This window comes from Argiope bruennichi, chromosome 3, assembly GCF_947563725.1.
Source record: "Argiope bruennichi chromosome 3, qqArgBrue1.1, whole genome shotgun sequence".
Classification (NCBI taxonomy): domain Eukaryota; kingdom Metazoa; phylum Arthropoda; class Arachnida; order Araneae; family Araneidae; genus Argiope; species Argiope bruennichi.
In genome coordinates, this window is record NC_079153.1 from 33,406,548 (window position 1) to 33,424,079 (window position 17,532).

Consider the following 17,532-nt stretch of genomic DNA (forward strand, 5'->3'; position numbering starts at 1 on the left):
TTGATCGATTTTTAAAAGAAAAGACATATGACAAGTCGTATAATGTCTAACTGCCGCTTTTTATCGTTATTGATAGCTCAAACTGACAGTTAGAAGAAAGCTATTATCATTAGCGTAGTGTGACATTAAACACCGTTGAAAACGTTTTGAACAAGAGCTTATTGTAAACAAGAGCAATTGATCATATGGACGTAATCGATAGTCTCTTCATTTTAGTTTCAGGTTTAATAGATTTAGTTTCATTGACCTCTATTTATACTCATAAATACTTATGGAAACAAATATTAGCATGATTCGCTATTGTACTGTCACTCATGATTTTCTACGTCCAGTTGCCTTTAGTTGAATATAGAATGAATATTCACTCTTAACTAAAGGAAAATTTAATATTTTTCCTTTATGTGTCTGGATTTTCAATCTTCTACTGCATTTCTATAAGTCATCTTTTTATACATTCTGGAATAAAATATTATTTTTTACGAATATTCTTTAATAAAATATTCTTTGGAAATAAAATATTCTAAAAATTTGGAATATTCTTTAATAAATTGGAATGTAGACATGGAAACAAAAATCTGCTAGCACTACAAACAACAGCCACAATATTTTTAAATTACAAAATGCAAGGCAGATGCATTTCGCTTTTGTCACAAGTAAACAGATGTTTTGACGCACGCACTGGTTATCCGATTCCACAGCTGTTTAGTATTGATGCAGTGATATAAGGACAACAAACACGTGAGTGGGCATTACATAATGCAGTTTATTGGTTAGTAAGTACACAGATTTCTTAAAGAAATATGGTACTGACAATAAAGACGGACACAATAATATTTTTGTTGCAAATTGTATTTGATATCAAGTTCTATTTAAAGGAAAATTTTATTTCTCTTAAAAATCTTTATGAAAGTTCTTGATATTAATCGTCTTTTTTCATAGTTGATTTGGACAAAATAATAATATTTAGAAATTTTGTTGGGAAAAGTCTCGTATCTTTAATCAGTATCGGGTTTGAACATGAGTTATACAAATTATAGCTTAAGGCCCCTGCTTTCTTTTTGCTTTGGCCAAACATCATTAAGTTTGCTGCGAATAAAAATGAATTTGAGCTCAGTATTTATTATTTCAAAATCAATATCCTTCTTAGTTATATTATAGTTCAAAATAATATTTTTCACCGAGATTTACACCTGGACGTATAAAGGCCCTAATATTTAAAATAGCTTAAGGTTCATCAAATTTAAATCTGCCGATGTTTTTAATCCTAAAACCTTAACCCTAAATAGATGTAACACTGCAATATAGGCTTTATCATACAAATTGGAATAACCTACGAAAACTTGATCATTATGTGTGAAATTGTTATTTGCATATTTTGAGTAATTAGATATTTCATAATAACGTAACCTGTACTTGTTTTTCCTTTTAATACTGGATTTGCAGAAGGAAGAATTCCAGCTAAATGAAAAGAACTGGACGCAATCACCATAAAATAAAGTTCAAGGTTACTTATTGCATGCATTACACTACTCAAAAGCAGGTATTTGTGTCAAACGAATGATGCTTATTGAATAAAAAAAGCAATAGGTTTTGACATAATAAAACCAGTTATAATACTTTGAAGGAAGTATCGTTAACCACTGAATACATGTAATTCAGTAAACAATTATGAAATCATTAATCATTTCATTTGTCACGAGACAAAAAAAAATTAATATCATTTAGCAACTAGAAATATTCGTCTGACCTGAAGATAAAAATATCAAGAAATATAGAAATAATAGAGACTTTTTTTTAGATCGCCTCAGTCTAATTAACTTTTTCTTTTTTTAAACTTTAAAGTGTTTCATTTGTTATGATTGCGTTAACTCTTTTTACAAATTGCGTTATAACACGTTGATATTTGTTTTATTATTTCTGCATTAATGATTATAGTTGCATTAGCTTATCCATGACAGTATTGATTTAAATCTAGGTTAAAGCTTTTATGCATATATTCATGGGTTTTTTTTAACAATTATTTTACCTTTAAATTGTTATAGACATTTAACCTTATTTATCAGAAGGCTTGCACTTATTTCGTCCATTGACAACATGAATGACATTTATAGAGACATTATAACATTAAAACAATGAGGCAGCAGTATATTATCTATTATCAAAACATGCAGATAAAATAATTAATATTAGCAAAAATGGATTACTTGAAATAATTTCTAATGTAAATATACTAGATATAAATCTCCGATCTCCGAAAATTTCGTTTATAGATTACATTTAGAAAAATTAATTTGCTGAAATTTGTTTGCAGAGTTTTCAGAAAAATTGATGATTTAAAAAAAAGGCTGTAAAATCTATTTAGATATAATTTAATTTTTGCCAAAAGAACATATACAAAAATTATTTGTATGATCCTTGAAAACTTTTTGAATTCTGTTGCAAAAATGAAAAGTAATGTTGCAAATTATCCTTAAAATGCTTTTGAAAATTTATCCAATTTAATGAAAAGAGGGGACGGGGGTTAATGACAACTAGAAAATTAAAGGATGGCGTTTTTCCCTTGAATTTCCAGACGATGCAAAAATAATTTTTGTGAAAGAACATTTCCAGAAAATAAATTTAAAAAAATTCAAACATGTTGTTTAATTTTTAATTAATAAAATTTTCAAAAATATAGCTCTGATGTGCACATTTCTACTCTCCTAGATATATACGCATAAAATTTGTTACTCTAGATCAACAGTCACATAAGAATTATGAGACTGTTGATAGTCACATAATTGTGAATTGTGAATTCACAATTGCCACATAAGAATTAATTGTGAATTGTGAATTGATAGTCACATAATTGTGAATTGTGAATTCACAATTGCCACATAAGAATTAATTGTGAATTGTGAATTGATAGTCACATAATTGTGAATTCAACAGATAGTTGAATTATGTGACTGTTGACAGTCACATAAGAATTATGTGACCTTATTAGTAAATATTTTTGTCTCAGTAGGATTATAATTCTAGAAATTTGCTTGCTGCCACTTTGAAATAATATAATCCTAAAAATTTCAACAGACACTTTTTTTGCAAGAAAGAATATTACTGGTTTTTCAGATTAAATTTATAAAATCAACTGTGAAAAAAAAAAAGAATTGATGAAAAAAAAGAAAGTTGTAAAATAATTTTTTTGTATCAAAGCTTATAGTATTATCAAGTGTAAAAAATAAAAATAAATAATTTTGAAATTTGTTTTCGAAATTAGTTGCATCGATTTATTGTTTCTGTTATAGGATTTTAACACTTCAGTTTTCATTAAACATCATTAAATAGAATAGAAAAATTAGTAATGGACATTGAGTCTAATTTTTTTTCGTGTCTTTCATCGCAAAAGTTTCTCTAAGATTAAATTATTTTTAGCTCTTTATTTTTTCATAATTTTTTTCCTCTTCGATTAAGTTATCAAAAAAAATTACGGAATGTATTTACCTTTTTTCTGTCACATTTTGAAGCAAAGCTATCGATGATTATAAATGTATAATTACCATCATCTCATTAAAATTAAAGAATTTATTCATCGAAACTTGAGATGAATAATTTCGAATTTGAATTTCGTTACGGCTAGTACAAATAACTGGTAATCCGTGTATCAATCATAATTTGCAGATTGTGTAATTATAAAATTTTAATTTCATTCCTTTTTTAAAATTTTTTTTATTTCATTAACGGAATAATTATATTCTTAAACGATTAATGCAAGAAACTTGATTCGTAAAAATATCAGCACATTTAAGTTAAAAGATCGCAAATTTGAACCATGCAAAAATATAATGAAAAATTGATGATTATTATTGATATAAAATATTTAAAAACAGAAATAATAATAATGTAACCGAATAATTTTATTAAATTCTCTTTAAAAATAAGGACGTGACGTTTAAATTATTTTAAAATAAACTCATTAGATTATTTGAAACAATCTCAAAACTAATTTTTCAATCCATGTCTGAAAGAAATAGTAAGAAGATATCTCTTTATATATATACTAGCCGCCTTTGGCGACCAGCCGGTACGCCAATCTTAATGTTCGTTAAAATTTTAATAATTAAATATTTTATGCAATTCCAACTTTAATAGATTCTTCAGCAAAATATTTTAATACTTCAAATTTTGATAGTCATATAATTCACTCATAATATTATAAAGGCCTTTAGTCATAACGTGATATGTATCTCTCTCATTTTTTGTTACCCCTCGTAGAATGTATGCTTTAAATTAAAGTGTAAATGATTAATCTGCAATTAATATAATAATATTTTTTACTGAAACAAAGCATTTTTTTTAATAATATGATTTCTGATAATAGAGTCACTGAGCGTTTAAACTTTATGGGCACTAAAGAATATCTTTCTTAATTTATGTAATATCTCAAGAATTTGTCAACAAAATTTTTTCAGATTCATCATGAACAGATCGATTCATGAACAATGTTTCATTTTAAATGCATCAAACACTAAGAAAATAAAATGAATCGTTTAAAATAATCGGTCTAAAACAGGTTTAAAAAAACTACTTAAAAAACGATGTACTTAAAACTATAAGCATATACAAAAAATATATATAACTAACATAAATACAATTTAATTAAAAAAAAGCATGCAACTAACCTAAAAATAATTTAAATCATTGAAAACAGGTTTAAAAAAACTACTTAAAAAACGATGTACTTAAAACTATAAGCATATACAAAAAATATATAACTAACATAAATACAATTTACTTACAAAAGCATGCAACTAACCTAAAAATAATTTAAATCATCCGTTCATAACGGTTGTCATGGCAACAATCAGAACACAGTGCGTATGCGTGAATTTTCTTCGCCAGTTACGTTAACGCAAATGCGTGAATTTTTCTACGCCAGTTGGGGTAACGCTATGCAGATTATACATTTTTAATTTCCTTTATTCTGTGTTATTTTAATTCAAAAGTACTTCAGAATGAATCTGAAACATGGATTAATTAAAAATGTTTCATTTTAAATGCATCAAACATTAAGAAAATAAACAGAATCGTTTGAAATAATCCGCCGAAAAATATTAACCCTAGCCTCATTACTGTTGGGAGAAAAAAAAACGGAAGGCTTAGTCATTTGGCGGTGGAGAAAATGGAAAATTTTTTTGGCGGAAAAGTTGGCGGTGGGGAAAGCGGAAGATTTTTTTGGCGGGAAAGTTAGTTTTTAATTAATAATTAAAATTCTAATTAAAAATTCGGAAAAAGGAACCCCAGGTGCACATTCCCGACCTCCAAGGTATACATGTACCAAATTTGGTAGCTGTAGGTCAAACGGTCTGGCCTGTACAGCGCCAACACACACACACACACACACACATTGAGCTTTATTATAAGTATAGATATAGATAATTGACTAGAATAAATCATATTAATAGATTGTATGAATTGTGAGGGGAAAAAAACCCAATAGCTGGTGAAATAAACCAATATTTCAAAGTAGCCCAACAATTACGATATAAATTCCCCATTTCCCATGTCCATACGTGGCTTACATTCTTTCAATGATATAATATTAAATATTTCGCTTCATATCCTTATATCCCTATATTTACAAAAATGACAAGGTGGTTTATTATCGAAATTGAAAGTTCATCAAACATCTAAACAATATGCAAACTTAGAGCGATGTTTAAGTCGGTTTTAAAATGAATTGTTTATTCAGGTTCAATCGACTGAAATAACAATTCTTTTTTTTTTCTTTTTTTTTCGGAACACTGTATGGCAGGTGATTGACACAGCTTTGTTTTGTTTTTTGTGAAAGTAGATTTCATATCCCGAGGAACTACGTTTTGAATATTAGGCAGTTATGAAACTGGGAAACTAGCTGTAAGTTTGTTTTGCATAATAGGAAGTCGAAGCTGACTGGAAGAAAACGGTTTTTATCAAAACGCTAACAAAATAAATGTGCCTAAATGATTAATAAATTAAATTTTTTCTATAAAAATTAAATGTTTCTTGATAAATTAAAAGGTGAAACTTTCTCTTTTATCTTTCTTCATAAAAATATCATAATATTCTAGCCTGGCACGGATCAAGCTTTTGATATTATCCCCGTTCCGCCTTTAAACTTTCCTTTTATACTAATTTTCCGCGAATATCAAAGAAACTAAATAATATTAGTTAAACTTCTGGAATATCATTTTTTTATACTTTGTTTTGCTAAAGATGTTCTTAAATTTTTTTTGTGGTCGAATCTATGTTTTTTTTAAAAAAATTTCTGAATATTTTATTTTATTTTATAAACATGATTTGAAAAACAAGCTTTTCTAAATCCAAATAACACATAAGCTAGTCGTAAATTAAAACTAATAAAATAAAATGTCATAAAATAAAAATTATAAAGAATATCTTAAGTGTGAAAAAATTATTTAGGTTGCATTTCAATACAAATAAAACCAGTCGCCTTTCCTGACCATCTGGTTCACCGAAAATATTGGATATATTTAATTTATTTAAACTGTTAAGTTACCAGACTTTAAAGCTAAATGAGTTATCTAATGGAGAAACTTAAATTTATCTAATGGAGATCTGTCCTGTAGCATCATTACGCTATTAAAAATGTCCAGATCATTTATCATCCTATTTTCGTGGTATGTATTTTAATTTTTTTATTCGTTGTGCAAACTACACTTATGTTAAACAGATTTCTTTTTCCATATTATCAATAATAGGAGAAAATCACGCGATCAAATATTTTATGAAACAATGAAAACTGCTTGAATCTCAGGAAATATGATCTATTGTTAAACGTTAGACAAAATATTTTTAAAAAGTTTTTAATATCCAAACAAAAACCATTTAGCATGATAAATAGATTGGTATTATTGAAATGATAATATTTTGAATTTTTTTAAGATGACATAAAAATAATTTTTGTGCAGTAAAAGTTTTGGAAGTTAAAATAAAAAAACTACAAAATGTTATTTAATTTTTAATAAATCGAATCAAATAAAAAATTACTCCAAAATGCACATTATTATCCAAAGTTTATATGTGCCAAGTTTAACACCTCTATGTCAAACAGCCTGCATGTAGAGCATACACAAAGATACATTCACTTTTTTATTAGTCGATTAATACTTTTATTATTAATAGAAAATACCAGTTATTAAAATTATTTTTATTTAAATAATGCATGCAAAATAATGTTGCATATAATGCATGCATAATATGTCTGTTACTTCGGCACTAAAGCAATTTTGATTTCTGCAGCTCTTTCACATAATTGTGCAAAGCACGTCAGTTTTCATACTCTTGCATTTCTTTCTTTAACATTTATTGATCTACAAGTATTAGATACTATTTTAGCTGAAGCTGGCATTTTATATGGGACTTTAACGATTTGATCGTTATTTTTTATACCCAACTTAATGGACTCAAACCATGTCCTTACCATGTTTACATTTGGTGGGATAGGCAATGAAAATGAAGAAGTGCAATTTCTATGATTTGGGAAGACTAACCTGTAGAATCGCTTTACCGTCACTTTTTTTATCTACTAGTTTATTTAACCTGCTAATTGGGTAATAGAGCGAAACGAGTTGAATATAAGTTAATTCCCCGGTTAACAGATGAACTAATTATTATTTTATCTTATCCAAGTTGCTTTTTTTTAATATTATTATGCAATTCGATGATCAACTGTCTCTTTTGATTGCTCAAAATTATCATAAGTAGAATTAGAATTACTGAGAATTCAAGGATATTTTGTAGGTATTCAATTTTTCTTCCCATTCTCATGCTATTAAATCCAAGATTTGCGTAGTGACCATTTACCGCATGAAGGTAGCGAATTGATTTTTTTAAATAATTTACACAAGATTAGAGCTTTGCAAATCCTTAGGGCTTGTCTACAATTCTAAGGATGCTATATTAGCTCCATATATAGAAGCTAAGAGATGCTATATTTATTCTCTTTCAGTGTGAGAACATCTACACAGCCTAAAATAACAGCAATCTCAACTAATAATAAAGATGTGTGTTTGTGTGTGTGTGTGTGTGTGTGACAGCGCTTTACAAGCCTTACCATTTGACAAACAGTTACCAAATTTGGCACGTTTATACAAAAGGGTGTAAATGTGCACCTCGAAGCGAATTTTTAAATTAGAATTTTAATTAATTAAAAATAAGCAAAATTTAGACGAATTTTCGGGATAACTTTCAAAAATATTTTTTTGCCATATCATTTTTCTTTCTATTTTTAATTAATTTTTTAAAAATGTTTTAAGCGTATTTTAAACCAATATATTCATTGGTGAAGTGAAATTCAAAACCGTTGGCAATGCTGCTCGCATTTTGGCCTTTTCCCACCCCCTTCATTGTAGTGATCAAGAAATGAAGGTATGATTCGCCTTATTTTTCCATGTTGAATAGGTTTTAGTAAAAATTATGCTTTTAATAATTTTTTCTTGATATTTTGTTGCAATTAAAATTAAGCTTTACATTCAGAATCAAGCAAAGGCGGAAAATTTTTTTAAGAGCCTCCATTTTAAAATATTGCTGTCTTTCCCTTGATGTATAATGATATGGAAAAAAAATAATAACTTGATAAGGAAGCAATTGAAATTTTTAGAACCATTAAAACCGGCGAATCAAATGGTTGCCAAAAGAAGGTGTTATGTAAAACTAGAATATTTTGACCAACTACAAAAAGTGGTCACTTATTTTTCAAATTTTATTGTTCCACATTCGTAAATCTATTACCAACTACTCTTCTCATTCATCTTCTGCGGTATATACATATATACATTAAAATAATCTTTGATTGTAAATGTTATAAAGCCTGCATTCCCCCGATGGCCAAAAAGTTGGAAAATACAGTACTTATTCTTTTTCTCCTTTTTTTTTTTTTTTTTTTTTTGCAAGATTGCTCAGAAATAGTCTCGATTAATCAACAAGAACTATTTTGTCATTAAAAATGTGCCGACTTTAATTTGCATAAATTATTTTCTTGATGTAAAATGTATAAATCTTCTTGCTGTAATAAAATGTAATGATTTGAATAAATCTTCTTGATGTAAAATGTGCAGCAAATAAACATCATTAAAGATGCTTTAAAGTTGCTTTAGCTATATGCTAGATGATGAATAAGAGGACTTTTCTTTTTTTTATATAAAATGTCGTTGCTACCAAATTAATTATAAATTAATGAATAAAACGTTAGCGCCCATTTGACAGATGTTTAGTTAATCTCTCATTATTCTCTTATCTCTTATCATTTTACAGATCTCTTATTCTTTGAAGAAGATAAAGTTTGAAGAAAGTCATACAAGATCGTGAAAGCTAAACTATGCTTCACTATTATGTGCAAAAATTATCGAAATCTAAACTTTATAAATACCGAAGCAATGGTCATAAAGAAGAAAAAATTACAATATTATATATTAAAGTAAAAAATATTATATTATTTCAACATTATTTAAAGAGATATGTATAATAATCTTAATATATATAAATTACGTGTCACGTTGTTTGCGATGGACTCCTAAACTACTTAACCGATTTTAATCAAATTTGCACACCGTGTGCAGTTTGATCTAACTTAAAAGATAGGATAGCCCTTTTTTTGAATTTTTAATTAGAATTTTAATTATTAATTAAAAACTAACTTTCCCGCCAAAAAAATCTTCATTTTCCCCACCGCCAAATGAGTACGGCTTCAGTTTTTTCCCAACAGTCATGAGGCTAGGCTTAAGATTTTTCGGCTGATTATTTAAACGATTCTATTTATTTTCTTAATGTTTGATGCATTTAAAATTAAACATTGTTAATGAATCGATCTTTCAGATTCATAGAGTACTTTTGAATTAAAATAAAACAGAATAAAGGAAATTAAAAATTTCTAATCTGCATAGCGTTACCAAAACTGGCGTAGAAAAACTCACGCATTTGCTTTACCGTAACTGCGTTGAAAATTCACGCATGCGCATTGTGTTCTGATTGTTGACATGACAACCATTATCAACGGATGATTTAAATTATTTTTAGGTTAGTTGCATGTTTTTGTAATTAAATTGTATTTATGTTATATATTTTTTGTATACGCTTATAGTTTTAAGTGCATCGTTTTTTTAGTTTTTTTTAACCTGTTTTCAACAGATTATTTTAAACGATTCGTTTTATTTTCTTAGTGTTTGATGCATTTAAAATTAAACATTGTTAATTAATCGTTCTGGTCATAATGAATCTGAGAATATTTTGTTGACAAATTCTTGAAATATTACATAAATTAGGAAAGATATTCTTTAGTGCCCATAAAGTTTAAACGCTCAGTGACTGTTTTCAGTAATCATATTACAAAAAAATACTTTGTTTCAGTAAAAAATATTATTATATTAATTGCAGATTAATCCTTTCCACTTTAATTTATAGTATAAATTCTACGGGAACTAACAGAAAATTAGAGAGATACATATGACTGAAGGCGTTTATAATATTATGAGAGAATTATATGACTATCAAAATCTGAAGTTTTAAAATATTTTGATGAAGAAGCTATTAAAGTAGGAATTGCATAAAATATTTAATTATTAAAATTTTAACGAACATTAAGATTGGCGAACCGGCTGGTCGCCAAAGGCGGCTAGTAAAATATAATTTGCAGCCTAAATATATCTTTCCTGCTTTTAATGCCTTTTAATTTTTTAATTATGACTACATTCCAACTATTCGATTCAGAGACTTTTTTATGCTGAAAGACGCCTTAACTATTTTGAACAAATGAGAAAATTGACGCTTTATCAGAGCCGTAACTAAGAATTTGAATGTTTAGGGGCAATAAAAGTCCTGTGAAATAAAATAAGTGAAGAATACATTATAAAAGAAGTCATTTGTTTTCTGATAGTTGCCTCATAATCTCGCGAAATCCCATCCAAAATACTTATTTAAAAGTTCCTTTCCATCACTTCTGATCATACATATATGGTAAATATTATTGTTACATTATAAAAGTTTATTTTCCTTTTCTATGTATTTATTTAATGCAACTGTCAACATAATATTTAAATTACTACAATAGCATATCAGCTTCACGATCAGCTTTTCTTTTTAAATTGGCAGATTCTCTTAAAAAATTACCATTATATGAAAAAGATAAACAAACGGGAAAACTATTCATTAGTGTTGCCACAAATGGTGCGACTAAAAGTAGAATTAAAGAATAATATTTTTTAAACTCATTTACTATTATTTTGGTGTTAATTAAAACTTTACTGTTCCTTTTTTTTTTTGTCACCATTTCACAGTCAAGTACAATATAAATAGTTACTACGACGTAATAATACTTTTCATTAAATATTTCAAACAATACTGGCAAAACAAGCCTCAAATTTCATAGGTCAGATCTACCAATCACAAAGCGAATAAAACATAGTTTCTACACAACATTTTTTATATAATAGATAGATAATAAAAACATAGAATACAAACAAATCGACTTTTAAGAGCAGAATTAATAAAACAAAACATAACATAATGCGTATTTCATTTGCTTAACAACTTTTTTTTTTTCATTTCAAGGTTGATAGTTTAGAAAAACATTTATTTGTTCTTGCCCTTATAAAAAGTTTTCTTGCCATGAATTGAAATGGTATTAGTATTTTTATTAATTTACTTTATAAACAATGTTTTTATAAGAAAACTGTGTTAAATAAAAGCTTAAATCTGACTTAATAATTTCCATAAAATTTAATTATATCTATATTTTAAAGAGTCATATCAATTTTATTGGCATTTTAATTCATTTCTTTTAAAAACAATATTTTTATAAGAAAACTGTGTTAAATAAATGCATGAATCTAACTTTATAATTTCTAGAAAATTTAATTACATTCATATTTAAAAAATCATAGCTATGACGGGTTTAATATTAACAATATAGTTTATAGTGATATTTAGTGATAGTGCGTTTTTACAGTTTGATTTTTTCGAAACTTCAGCGAAGAGTTTTATGGAAAGTCCCCCCTTGAAGAAAAACACTTTTGGGTTTTTTTATTTATGGGAGGCACAAGAAAAATTTAAACAAAATTTTAAAACTTTATAAATATTTCTCCTTTTTTTATTTAATTGTAATACACTAATTCTCTTTCTAATTTGCTTACTATGATTTCTATACTATTTTCTATGATTTTCTGAAATTCAATATTCTCGTTTTCCAAAAAATAAAAATATTTTTTAACCCCTTCACATGAAAGGACGAGAAATTATTCGTGCATCGAGTTTTAGAATTCCCGGTATTTATATATACATTTAAGACAAATTAACATTTAGCATCAAAGATAAAAATTAATTGAATACACTAATTTATCTTAGATGGCTTTTGCGTTCTCATATTCATTGAAATAATAAATGACCAACTCGTATGTTCTTCTAATTTGAATGTTAAGTAGACTCTAATGCTAAGGAATCTGCTTCTAATCTTTTGTTCAATTTATCTAAAACTAAAGTTCCTGTGAAATATTAATAATACATGAAGTAGGGTGCTGTTGTTTCTTATCTCATGGTTGGAAATTTTTCTCTCTGCTTATCTAATCAAAGTGCATTTTCTTAACCCTGCTTTTATTTTTTAAGATTTCAAGCTCGAACAATGTAAGAATGAAAATTTTACACGGATATTCGGCGAGACTAAACTGCAACTAATCTTAGCGATGGATAGGTATGCCTTTTCTTGTAATTCTTTTAACATCCCTAATAATTTGGCTGTCATTATCGATATATAAATATAATATGTGAGAGTAGTTTTTTAAATTAAATCATAGAGATTGTATATACAAATGAATATTGCTTACTATTCTGTTAAATTATTCACATTTTTGCCTCGCACTAGCTCAGAAACTGTCCATTCTGTTATTGGAAGCATTTAACTTATATATTGAAATGGAGATTTATTTTTACTTTCTGATATACGAAATAAATAAAGAGAAATTATTGCAATTGCCAAAAATTTCTTAAGGTAGGTTTATACTTGGCCAGTTATAAGACGACAAGTGTGCAACGCATGCGTAGAAAGGCTGAAAAATGCCGTTCGGTCCATGTCAAGTACTTGTCCCGATGGGACAACAATATCTCGCAGTATTGTATTTTTCTTCTTATTGCGCATGCGTTTGTAGAATTTGGCGGGTTTTTTTTTTTTGGCGTGAAAAAAAGTTGATTACTTATTATAAATTAATTACCTCCTTTTTTGCTCTTTGTTTTTTCTAATGCAAGGTTGTGGTTTTTTTTTTTTTTTTTCATTTTATTTACCATTTCCTTCTATAGTTTTCCAAATTTAGGTACGCTGACCTTTTTTTTGTTATTTTATGTAAATGTTTCTTTATGTAAATGTCCGCCATTTTAATACGATACGCAGTGAAAAAGAAAGATTTAGGGATGGCAAAACGGTAATTTATAGCCAAGCATGGTATGCCTGAATCTATCTTCTGAAATTGTGGCAAACATAAATCAGCCCCTTTCTGCACATGCGCTGTCTTACTAGCCATAAAAAAAACGATATTATTGGAATTCTGCTTGTTTATGAAAAGGATAGTTGAAAAATGCTTTGAGCTAAATAGATGAAATTTCTTATGCAGTTTTCACATCAAATTCGTAATTTTTTTTTTTATCAAAATTTGTTTGTCTCTTTATTCGAATGTAAGTGAACACGTAAAGATCTAGATGAATACAATCTGATAAAGAATTCTAGCATCATTTGGAAGTTATTTTGAACTAAATTTTCTAAACAGTTGACCATCTATCTGTCTATTCATTCGTAGACATAAACATGCAGCTCAAAGAAGCAAAATATACAACGATTTGATATGTGATCCAGTTACTAACATTGCAATTCTGTTTCAAATTTTTGTTCCAATCGGTCAGCAAAAAGGCATCTAAAATACACACACGGCTTTCTTCACAATACTACGAAGGGCAAAAGGCACAGTTTCGGAACTCTTAAAATAAAAATCTGAGCATTTGTGACGTTCACGGAATTGCTAAGGCTTCCCATTTTTATGCAAACGGAAAGTGCAATAATACCTTTATAAGGTAGAATGCGAGAAAATTTCAAAGAGACCACTCCCAGTAATTTCAGCAATAAATACTTAAAAATAATTCACTTATTTTGACGGAGGAAATCTCTTGAGATAATACTGCAAATTTAGAAATTTCCGAAAAGAATTTTTTTTTTAAATATTTCCTTTTATTACACTTAAAATTTTAGAAAATAAATCCCTCCCTCCTTATTGATTGGCTCTTGATTATTTTATTTTTTTATCGGAAGAACAAATTTGTCTTAAGACAAGATTAAATGAAAGTAATTACGAGAACATCAACACTTTAGATAAGAGGAAATTGAGCACTTAACTACTGTTTATCAATCCATCACGGAAAATGTACAATCTGAGTGCATCTACTTTTTGTCTGTTTCCTTTGATTAGATTATGTAACTAGAGATGTCGATGAAAATTGATATGTTTAAATAATCAATAGCAATATATAATGTTTATTTGATATTTTAAGATTAAAAAAAATTACTTTTGATGATATTTTTGTTTTTTTTGTTAACAATTCAAATTGTGAGTATTTTCGTTTATGTTATGTTAGAAAAAATATATATAATCTGTATATTTAAAACAATAATAGAAATTAAAGAATTAGTTCATTAACCTTCATCACTGGTCCGATTTCGCTGATATTTATTTTATATGAAAGGCTATGATGTATTGATATGTCATCAGTTATCACCGTGAAGTGATTTCACATCTTCCAGTTTTTAAAGAAACTACTACTTCATTGTACGTTCTTTATGAAAAATCCCCTATAAAATGCTCCGATTCCAACCACTGTACCGATTTCGACAATTTTTATATCATACTCATGATTTCTTCATGCGCTACCAACGTCCTATGCTTCCCACCATCCCACAATTCTAAGATTAAGATTTAAAATTGATAAAAACTTTTAATGTCCAGCATTTAATGTTTAGATGGACCAGATTTCATTTCTGAGATTAAAATATACTTCTGAATAGTATACAAAGAAAAAAAAGTAAAAATACGTCGATACAGAAACAAAATCGCATATTATAGGTAATAAGATTATCATTTTCAGCATCATTTATTGTCACAAAGCGAAATGCAGCACAAAAGGAAGGGGAAAGGGGTTGAAATCAATCAACTATTTAAAAGTGGATGAACATAATAAGAAAAAGAATACTTTTTCGAATACAGAAAAAGAGAGAAACATTCAATTATTTTGTTAGTATGGTATTTTTTTTCTTTAGAATATTATTATTACTAGTATTTTCTACAAAATAGTATTATTTATAGTATTATTACTAAATTATTACATTTTAGTCTTATAATTATAATAAGACTTATAATTATAATAAGATAATATTTAAAAGAAAATATGAATACTATTTGCTAACATGGCAAAGCTGCAATCTTGGATTAAATTCTTCAAAAATTACATCAGTTATGATGATAGTCAAGTATAAAGGAATTCTCAATTGTTAAAACTGTAAGAGCACTTGGACTCTAACTTATATTTTTAACCAGCGGGGGTGGTCTTCCCAAACTTTCTCGCATACTCTCTAATAAACGCATTATTCCAGAGAACACCTTGCAGGGCACTAGCGTACAATAGTTACGAAATGCTAACTTTTTGCTGGAATGTCGCATTTTTCACTAAACTTATCTGTGATATTTGACGAATTATTTTAGGGTGTTTAATCCTTGGCATGCGGTTAATAGTATCCGAAAATCGAATTTGTGTTTAAGAAAAATCCTAACATTTATCCCAACGAATTGAAACCATGATATTACACAGAGCTATATTTGTAGCCACAAAATCACATACCAAATTTCATTTATTTAAATCCTTGCGTTTTTGAGTTACCGCATTTACATGTTTTTGGAAGTACAGACCGACAGACGATCACTTCGAAGTGGGATTTGACTCTAAATTTGATACCTGTCTATACAATAGATGTTACATCTATGTACCAAATTTTATCTATCTAACTCTGTTCGTTTTGAAGTTATTGTGTTTACTTTTATTCGGGCAGGAATACAGACTTCCTTTGAACAGATTTTGCTCAATAGAAATCTTTAAATTTGATCTGAAGTCCGTATACCAAATTTCATCCATCTAGCTTACAGCATTTTCAAGCTATCTTTGTCACAAAGAGACTGATATTTTTTCAAAAATGAGTTTTTCGAACTCATGGAGATCTAAAACGTGATGATTAGTCAAAATCTCGTGGCCGAATCTTTTGACGATTATTTTACTTCGTATTGAGAAAGTAATAAATGGAAAGGAATTCTTTTATGTCATTGGGGAATGATATCCATGAATTAAATGCTTTATTTGATAAGTTAGATTTATAAACAAATGAACATTTTTTATTTTCAATTCTGAAAGCTGTTAAGATGTGTATTAACTATAATATATCTAAGAAACGGTTGAAACATTTTTATATTTCTAACAAAAATAATGATAGTATATGATTCTAAAAAATTCCAGTTGTATCTAATACAAGCTAAAAAAAAACTGTTTCTTGCATTGTGTTGTATTTGCTCATATAAGTGAAATATTTTTAAACTGAGGGAAAATATTTAGCTTAATAGCAAAGTTACTAATTTAATTAAAACTACCAACTTGAATAAAATCTTTCTTGAAAATTCTCGCCACACAATTCTTTCCGCGAATAAACCTTTCATATCATTTTTTTCTTGAAATATAGTTTAAATAAAAACAACCGGAGAAAAAAATATTTCATTTTTAAACATACTTTTCTAAACACTATAATTTACATAATAATAATAACAATTAAATTCTAAAAATGAAATATACAGTACCTAAGCGAAAAGCTATTTCACAAAAACCGCTGGTCATTAGAATGAAATTTTTGCTGAATTTCATTTGCTCCGTGAATGCATATCACCATCCACCATGTATCCAAATAAATATTCCAAGCTTTAAAATTGCTGATATTCCAGTTCGTCACAATTCGAGAATCAACCTATTGTTGCCATCTCCAGCGAGTCAACAACTGACTTAATGTTGAAATTATTTAGAGTTCTTGAGAAAAATGAAATAATATGTTTATTTTCCTCTACCGGACGGGATCTATGGTCATTTTGGCAATTTCGCATTTCAAAAGAGCCTATTGAAATTCTTTGACAAACGGAGCTGTTTAAATCGCTTTAGGGAGCTGTTTTGAGATTTTAAAAAGTACTGCTAATAAAAATGCTTTTAACAAAGATATTTTTAAAGAGATGAAATATAACTTAAAATTATATTAAAATCTGAAAAAAGAAATCTCTACATTTTAAAAAATATATATACAAAAGTTTTTACGTTTTGATAAGTGTTTCAATGATGCGTATGCCTAGACATCAGAAAAGGACCAGATTTTGAAATATTTATTTTCAATTTGGAAAAAAACGGCCGGGATTATTCCGGGAACATTACTTAAATGTCCTG

General features: G+C 27.7%; 2 protein-coding genes across 4 annotated transcripts in view; one reads left to right on the forward strand and one right to left on the reverse strand.

Annotated features, from left to right (window-relative positions):
• The window catches only part of LOC129964245 (carnitine O-palmitoyltransferase 1, liver isoform-like), a 113,595-nt gene that overhangs the window by 55,417 nt on the left and 40,646 nt on the right, over positions 1 to 17,532 (reverse strand). Inside the window, exon 1 of one of the 2 annotated variants that reach the window (XM_056078979.1) lies at positions 16,905 to 17,053. The exons of the other annotated variant lie outside the window; for it this stretch is intronic. Within the exon in view, the coding sequence (XP_055934954.1) occupies positions 16,905 to 16,968 (64 nt within the window). The 5' untranslated portion in view covers positions 16,969 to 17,053. Of the gene's footprint in view, positions 1 to 16,904; positions 17,054 to 17,532 lie in introns of those variants that run through there. 2 annotated transcript variants of the gene reach the window in all.
• LOC129964246 (uncharacterized) overlaps positions 1 to 17,532 on the forward strand; it is a 146,869-nt gene that overhangs the window by 1,798 nt on the left and 127,539 nt on the right. For both annotated transcript variants that reach the window (XM_056078988.1, XM_056078985.1), the window contains exon 2: positions 12,637 to 12,721. In XM_056078988.1, the coding sequence (XP_055934963.1) occupies positions 12,637 to 12,721 (85 nt within the window). The remainder of the gene's footprint in view (positions 1 to 12,636; positions 12,722 to 17,532) is intronic.